Source organism: Lepisosteus platostomus, chromosome 5 (assembly GCF_059453375.1).
Source record: "Lepisosteus platostomus isolate fLepPlt1 chromosome 5, fLepPlt1.hap1, whole genome shotgun sequence".
Lineage (NCBI taxonomy): Eukaryota > Metazoa > Chordata > Actinopteri > Semionotiformes > Lepisosteidae > Lepisosteus > Lepisosteus platostomus.
This window is the reverse complement of record NC_142615.1, coordinates 30,788,524-30,797,526: the sequence shown is the minus strand read 5'-3', so window position 1 is coordinate 30,797,526 and position 9,003 is coordinate 30,788,524. Positions and strand designations below refer to the sequence as shown.

At 38.7% G+C, this 9,003-nt stretch overlaps 1 protein-coding gene across 1 annotated transcript in view; it reads right to left on the bottom strand.

Annotated features, from left to right (window-relative positions):
* Positions 1-831: 831 nt before the first annotated feature.
* The window catches only part of LOC148665512 (uncharacterized), a 29,805-nt gene continuing 21,633 nt past the window's right edge, over positions 832-9,003 (bottom strand). The window contains exon 7 of the mRNA XM_088632892.1: positions 832-1,008. Coding sequence (XP_088489018.1) covers positions 1,004-1,008 — 5 coding nt within the window. The 3' untranslated portion in view covers positions 832-1,003. The remainder of the gene's footprint in view (positions 1,009-9,003) is intronic.

Genomic DNA, 9,003 nt, shown 5'->3' with positions numbered 1-9,003 from the left:
CCGGCTGAGTCTCAGGATGGTCAGGAGGCGCGCTGCGAGAATGTCCTGCCCTTGGGAGCCTTCTGCTCCTGGGCCGTCCTGACCTGGAATTCTCCTTTGAATTCCCTTTAGAATCTTACTGAATCTTGTTGAAGCTGAATCTCCCAGGCTCTCTGTGTTGCCTGTTTTTACCTGGAGGAACTTCAGCTCATTGATTGGCTGAAAGTTCCATGGGCATCAGAGTCCCACGTGGGTTACTCGGCCCTACCAGTCCCTGATTGGTTGATCAAGGTGAGATATGAGTTGCTTACTCCTGACACTTAGTAATGCAGTCCAGATGTCCAACTGGCACTCCCTAGACAGATTGGCGCCAATGGATGACCATTGATCATGATAGCCAGGCTTTGCTAAGTGCATCCCCCTTTGGGAGCTGTCCTTATCAAAAGAAAACATCTTGCATGAATGGTTTCTCTGTGGCTGCACCACAGAGATGAACAGAGAAATGGGGCCTCATTTGGGAAGGCTCAGAACACTTAATTCTGCCTTATTATTAAGCCTCACCGCTACATAGCGATTGTCCGAATTACACTTTTCTATGGAATGTATTTCAGAAAACCAGAAAATAATTTTAAAAACTCACAATAACATGAACTTACACTGGAAAAAGGTGATTGTACTTTCTGCTTATTACTATGGCCCTCCCTCCTGATGATAAAATCATCTTACAATTCTGACACCGAGGTGTGAGAGACAATGTACCAGACTATCAAAATCCTGACCTTCAGGAAATTTTACTGTACAATTTATTAAAATATTACCCTCTGAACATTGCATGAGAGAATACATTGGCAAATGGTGAGTTTTATTCCATGTTGAAAAGAGAAGAAAGAAAACACAATTTTGTGGAGCCTTCTTCAGGTGCAGTCAGCAAAGATAATCTTTCGGTAAGAGCGGTTGAGGTCGACTTGGGTTTATGGGATGTCCTGCTTCTTGGGGACTGAGGCCTTTGCTGGGAAGAGATTGCTCATCCTGTGAAAGGGAAAGGTCAGAAGGTATAGCAACAACAAGGTTAGGATTGGTGGAGGTGGTAGGGGTCTTGATGTTTTTTCCCTGTAGAGGATGATTGAGTTTCTTATCCTTCTCTGAAATGAGAAACTGGAAAGATTTGGAGTTAAGGGATCTTATGAGGTTAATTGTAAAAGGAAGATGATGTTGAGCTCTTAGCATGAAAAATTCCTTAACGTCTTTGATGTTGTCATCAAAGATAAAATGCAGGTCAGCAAAGATAAAAAGATAATTATCTTTGCTTACTGCCCTATCTTTCTTACACTGAAGAAGGCTCCACAGCCAAAACATTGTGTTTCCTTTCTTCTCTCCGTAAAGGTCGATTGGATTTGTCAGTGAAACCGAAACTTAACCCTTTTTATAATTGCAGGAAATGTGAGTGTTTAACACATGTCAGTATCACCGGGAATGTCCAATAATGCCCAACATCCCAACTCCCCAGAAAACCATATTCACCCATGAAAAATTATCATCGAATGGCTGGCAGGAGACATTATTTATACTCCCGTTGCATCCTCTGCTCAAATATTTTAAAAATACAACCCAGATTTGTTTGAGAATGTGACAAGCATTGTTACATTAGCGCTGTGCATTTGGATTTTGATATTTTGACAATTTTATATTTACCTTAATTTTAACATAAATGCTATACGATCTATTGTAATTTTGTTGAAATTTTAAAATATGTCAGCTAAGGATGCAAAGGGACGAAAGGGAAAGGTCAAAGGGTATAGTAACAACAAGGTTAGGATTGGTGGAGGTGGTAGGGGTGATGATGGTTTTTTTCTGTATAAGATGATTGAGTTTTAAGTCCATTCTCTGACATAATAAACTGGTAGAGGTGGGAGTTGAGGGGTCTGATGAGGTTAGTTATAAAAGGAATATGATATGGAGTTGTTACCCATAAAAATTCCTTAACTTTCTTGATGTTGTCATCATAGATAAACTGCAGTCAGCAAAGATAAAAAGATAATTATGTTATGGGAACTAGAAGGTGTGGTGGTGGTGGTAATTAATTTAAGACGTTTGTGGGAATTACAAGGTGCTTGATTAGGATTACCGGGAGGTGTGTCAATCTGGCGCTGATGATTGTTCTGATTAATGCAGTATCAGTAGGTAGCTGCGTAAGCATGCGTAGGCTACAAAGGAACAAGTAAAGGTTTATTCAATGCTGAAAAGAGAAGAAAGGAAACACAACGTTTCGGCCGTGGAGCTTTCTTCAGGTCACCCATATGAAACGTCGTGTTTCCTTTCTTCTCTTTTCAGCATGGAATAAAACTTTTTCCAAATCGATACATTGTTCTTTGGTGATTCTTCAGACTATAACATTCAGTATAATACTGTAACAGTATTGTAGAACTCACATCTTTAAAAAATATATATGAATATTTTATTATCATTGTGTTTATATTTGGAAATGTTAATAATTACTTGTTAATTTGGAAAATTCCTTCCCCCCAAAAAAGCAGGCATTCTAACATTTCCAGCAGACAAAAGGTTAAATGAGTTCTTAAGGGTTCATAGTGAAAATCTATGAAACATTGTTTTACACAATATCTTCCTGTTATGCAAGTATACAGATGCAGCCATTCAAAATGCGCGGGCGATACCGCATTATTTTCTGGTACGCTGTACGCAGTCTACCGCAAGCTACCGGTAAATACCGCGAGTTACCGGTAAATACCGCTAGTTACCGTAAATTCTCCTATAATACGACAAGCAAAATAATAGTATCCGGAATTTCCGCAAGGTGGAGCTAATAAAGCTCAACCTCTCATGTTTGAGCTGTCGCCATCAAAGTCTTTAACAAAGATATTACTAATAGTATTAATAATGAATGACCTTGGACAAGCTGTAAGTGTAAACTCAAAGTATTGCCCTGGTCAACATTCTTTTTTTCATTGACCGTCTTTGTAAAAGTAACACCACAGCATTTCGCAATCACGCATTTGTTTCCAATCACGCAAAATACAGTGATTCACCATGCCTTTCACATGCTCATAAAAGAGATTGATTTAGGAACATAAACATATTACCGTATGCAAACTGTACTGTATACAGTATGTATATGTATATTTAATGTCTTAACTGTGCCCGTTTAAGTATTGAATATTCATATCTAATTTTACCACTGAAGGGAAATCTTAGTAGCTGAGCATAAAAAGAATAGGAGCATACTGCAACACGTGTGAAGGCCATAAACGATATTAATTTTGGAACATAAACATACAGTATATAGCTGGTCTTGGTACTTTAAAGAAAAAAATACACACCAGTATTCCATTTCTCCCTAAACATTTTAAGCTTCGAAGTCTTTAACTAACGTGATACCGGAGTCAACAAGCATACTTTTAGAATTTGATTAATAGGGAATATAATATGGAATCGCGTATCTAAAGAATTTAATAACGGTATGATTATATTCGTGTACTGCGACAGGGCTGTGTAAGGCTGTTTCGCCTCCCTGTTCATGCGAGTTGTCTTGTAGCCTACTGGTCTAGGTGCGTGACTAACAACAAACAGGTTGTGTGTTTAAATCCAGCTGGTGCTGGAATTTTCTTTAAACAAACATTTCTTCGAAAAAATAGAATAGCGATATTATGGACAATCAATTGACTTTTATATTTCAAAATATCGCAACATGATCGATATTTGCGATATTTTGAACATATCTTCCCTTCTGACAGTGGTTCCTGCTTCTATTGTGTGTGTGTTTGCAACAGAGTAAATTTTTATAGAGAAATGGAGGCTGGACAGTATGCGTTACAATATAAACATTTATATTGATTTAAATCGTGTTCTGATTTAAATTGCAAACCGTGTTTAATTATGTGTTTTTTAATCATAATCAGGCTAATGCATTTCTACATTTTCTGTATGAACCAGCTTAGAGGTTCATACAGAAAGACAGCTTGTGTTTAAATTGAGTGTAAGGTAATTCTACTTACACTCAATTCCCTTACTCAAAGCAGAAGGGAAATCTTCTGCCCCTTATGCAAAACCCTTATGCAAAATCAAACCCTCCTCCCATCCCAGTTTACCCTCTTTATCATCCTCAAAATCTACCTCAATTTTCAACTTAAAGCATTACTGCTTACTGGGTTTTTGAGGGGGAGGTGTCTTTCGCTGGAAATCTCGCCTGCCTCCACTACTCAACCCCCTCTCTCCCGGAGTGCTGGCTGTGACGAATTAAACTGGTTTCAAAGGTATTCAAAGTAGGAAGTACAGTGTTAAGTGGTAGCTGGGCTACTCCCTCAATAGAATCGCTTTAACATGCTAATGCGTTGGTTTAACAGTACGCTGGGCAAACATTCCGAGGTCAAATTCTTCCAGCACGGGGGTACCTTTAAAGCGGAGACGAAGAAGACAGTACGTACAGTTATAATTCAAACGGAATTAAAAACTACACATCCCAGTTACCATGGTGGTGCTTGTGATCATTGCGTTTAACCAACGAAACAGGGCGAAAAATCTTTGGGGCAGAGTTTCGAAAGTCCCTTAAATACATTGAGCACAGCTTTCTCACCACTTAAGATTGCTTTTGATACCATCCTTACACAAAGCAGAAGGGAAATCTTAGTGCCTGAGCATAAAAAGAATAGGAGCATACTGCAACGCGTATGAAGTCCATAAACTATATTAATTTTGGAACTTAAACATACAGTATATGGCTGGTCTCGGTACTTTAAAGAAAACATACACACCAGTATTCCATTTCTCCCTAAACATTTTAAGCATCGAAGTCTTTAACTAACGTGATACCGGAGTCAACAAGCATACTTTTAGAATTTGATTAAAAGGGAATATATTATGCAATTGCGTATCTCAAGAAATTAATAACGATATAATTATATTCATGTTGCAAAAGAACTGCAACGGACATAAAACTCCCTTGCTTTTAACAGAGCGTTCCATAATTTCTAACTACGAAAATGATTTAAACTGCGACACTTATCATTCAACCAGAGCTCGAAATATCACAAGGATCCTCTAGAGCACAGCAAAGACTGTATTAAAAGAATCGCGTATCTCAAGAAATTAATAAGATATAATTATATTCGTGTAATTCGTATAATTATATAATCAGTTTCGATCAAGGTCTCTAAAACGAACAAGAAAAAGAGGATTTTCAGAGGGCAATTACGCTGTATTTATATAGAATAAGTGATTTATGAGCAATCTAATTTCTTGTTCGTTTAAAACAGTGAAATGTCAGCTGCAAAAGATCGCACCAGAAACAGCACTCTCTCTGCCTGTCATAGATGTTCAGGAAAGGCTGAATGAAGTCATGTCAAGTACAATAATTCGGTGATCAATAATTACAGTTGTAGGACAAGAAACAAAAGATAGTGAAAACTTAAGATTTTTAAGGCTAAAACTCAAATTAATTCTACAAATTAAGGCAAATGAAAATTCAGGATGTTAAAGTGCTAGAGGTGTAAAAAATACAAAAATGCACATGAGCAAAAAGTTTTAGAAATTGAGCAAACAGAAAAAAAGCCATGCCTATAGTGCAGAAGAGGGATGCAAGAACACTTGCTTAGATATACAAAAAAATCACAAAAAGGTGTATGTTACAAAAGAACATGCAAACATGTACATCAATTTCCCTTCGCGATCAATAGTCTTATCTATAAACATGAAACAGAGTGAGGAATCAGAAATTAGCATGCATACAAAACAGCAATTCTGTCAGTGAGCCCTAAATGAATTAATAGCAACTATGGTTTCATGGAGGGCTTCTCAGATAGTTGGGCATTCAGGTAAACTGCCAGGTGAAAGGATTTGTAAACATACTTTGTTAAAGCAAGTCAGTTTTCTCCGCAACACATAAAATACATTTTTCCAAGAAAGTTTAGCCTTTGTCACTAATGAAACCACTAAATAAAGACATAAATATAGAAATCATAAGATTTTTTTATTCAATGTTGGTAGCAGGATGAACTGTGCTAAGTGTATATTTTGTCGCAGAGTTGCTGCAAGATGTTAACAGTGAAAAAAGGTATTTAGAAATGAGTTATTTCAAGATGAAAATTTTCATAATAATTGCAAATCTAGCAGGATAGAGAAAGCACAGAAAACAGGCAGTTAGATTGATCAGATTAGTATGAAAACTTATTTAGCAAAGGGAATGAGAAGAGTGACAAACTAGTATGCATTCGATCTTTTTATCTGAACCAGGGAAAACTGATCATGTTTCTCTATAACAATAATAAAAAACTTTATTTTATATATCACCTTTAAAAGTGGCATCTCAAAGCAATACAGTAGATATAAAAACAGATAAAAGGACCGCAGATTACAAAGTAAATACATATAAGAAAGACATGCAGTTAGAGGTGCTACCAAAATTAGAAAATGAAGCAAATACAGACACTAAGTCTTCTGAAAAGAAAGGTTCTGAGGTTAGATTTAAATGCACTCAGGGTACGTGACTGATATCACTTGGAATACAAATTGAGAGCTCTGGGGTGCAGCTAGAGAAGACCCTGTCACCCACCGAATGTAGATGTTCTTGAAGACAGCTAGAAGACCAGAGTCAGACGGACAAAGGTGGGGAGTAGACAGATAATAAGCCATATATTGTAGGTACTGAATGAGGATGAGGATTTTGAAGTTGACTCGAAACCTGATAGATAACCAATGCAAGGACTTGAAAACAGGTGTAATGCATCCCTGATAGGACTCTTGCTGTCATATTCTGAACATATTGAAGATTGCTCAGTGTGGATTTAATTTCCCCAGTGAACAGGATGTGCATTTTTTTAATTCTAGAAAAAAACAGCCTTTCTTAGTTCTTAGTTTCTCTAGTTCCCTTTAAAAAAAACTATTATTCCACAATGCAGAGTATTACATGGCCAGTATTTACACATGATATTTGTGATTTCAAGAAATTAACACAAGCAGCTTTTGGAGATTTAAGTGTTGGCTGTTATTGCAGGATAAAAGACTAGAGATGTTGGTAAGAAGAAGATAATTTTGGGATAGCTGAGGAATACACTGATAACAAGAACACTTCCTAATGGGGTTAGGCATACTTTTGATGAAGATGATGAAGTTAACAGACTGTATGTTTACATAGATACTGAAATGAGGATTGTATTTTAGATTTTGTGTAGTTGCTAGCGTTGAACTGTGTGTTGGATGCACATGAATTGAAGGAATGGGCAAACATAGCTGATGCGGATCCACAGAGCCAGCATATTAAGATGTTTATAATTAGAGGCAATTAGTTTAAATAACTAGGTATGGATACTGATGTGGAAGAGAGGTGGAAAGGCTGTTTTCTTAGGCCAGCACTATAAAATATTTTATTCTCAGTGAGATGCTGCCATTTCATAGTGGGTTTCTAACACTGTGTATAGTTCCATCCACACAGTGCCTTTACTTCCATCCATTTCTAATCTCTTTATCCAGTACAGAGGATTTGGAGCCTATCCCAGTAAGCGACGGACACAAGGCAGAATACACCCTGGACATAGCGCCAGTCCATCACAGGACAGACAGACACAAACACACACACACCAGGGCCAATTTAAATCTAACCTCAGAACCTTTCTTTCGTACACGAATATAATCATACAGTTATTAAATTCTTTAGATACGTGATTCCATATTATATTCCCTTTTAATCAAATTCTAAAAGTATGCTTGTTGACTCCGGTATCACGTTAGTTAAAGACTTCGAAGCTTAAAATGTTTAGGAAGAAATGGAATACTGGTGTGTATTTTTTTCTTTAAAGTACCAAGACCAGCTATATACTGTATGTTTATGTTCCAAAATTAATATCGTTTATGGCCTTCACACGCGTTACAGTATGCTCCTATTCTTTTTATGCTCAGCTACTAAGATTTCCCTTCAGTGGTAAAATTCAATATCTACAACGGGCACAGTAAAGACGTTTACAGTAAGTCTTTCTATGACAGACCAACGGACCACGAGTGCCCCTGTCGGTCAACCAATCGCGTACCGCGTCATCTTGCGTCATGATACGCAATACCACAGCCAATTACCTGTGGTACGTGTCTGTACCGCGCACTTTGAATGGCTAACAGCTGGCAGGTTGTGTGTTCGAATCCAGCTGGTGCTGGACTTTTCTTTTAACAAACATTTCCTCAAAAAATAGAATAGCGATATTATGGACAATCAATTGACTTTTATATTTCAAAATATCGCAACATGATCGATTCTAAGTCATTTTTGATAACAATGAATAGTCACCTTCTTCCCTTCTGACAACGGTCCCTGCTTCTACTTCCTGCTTCTATTGTGTGTGTGTGTGTAACAGAGCAAATTTTATAGAGAAATGGAGGCTGGACAGTATGCGTTACAATATAAACATTTATATTGATTTAAATCGTGTTCTGATTTAAATCACAAACGCGTGTTTAATTATATGTGTTTTTTAATCATAATCAGGCTAGTAGTATAAAGCGACACCTTTCGTCAAACTTTTGACAGGTACCACGCCCCCTTTTCCATCCAATGGTCGTCTGCGGTGTTTGGTTGTCCCGCCCCCCAGCCATCCAATGGCGTGTTGTTATTTGTGCATGTCCGCCCCCTGAGGAGCCAATGGTGTGGGTCGGAACCCCACACCGGTCGGTCGCCCCGGCGCCTCGGGGTCCCAAAGCCCCCAGCCGGCGCATCCCTGGGTGTGTGCGAGTGTGTATTGGTTTGGAATGGGGAGCATGTCTGCCGCGGGGTTGAGTGCGCTCTATTATAACCCTAGGAAATCGGGCAGTTACGGCGGCGCAGGGGGTCTGTTGCGGGCCGCGAGATCCCGGGGTGTGTGCGGCGCCAGCCGCGGCCGGGTGGTCGAGTGGCTGTCCGGCCAGGCTGCTTATACGCTGCACAAGCCGGCACGCGTACGTTTTAAGAGAAACAGGACGCTGGTGTCCGAAATGGACTGGCAGTGGCAGGCCGACTTGGTGGACATGAGAGAACACCACGCGTTCAAC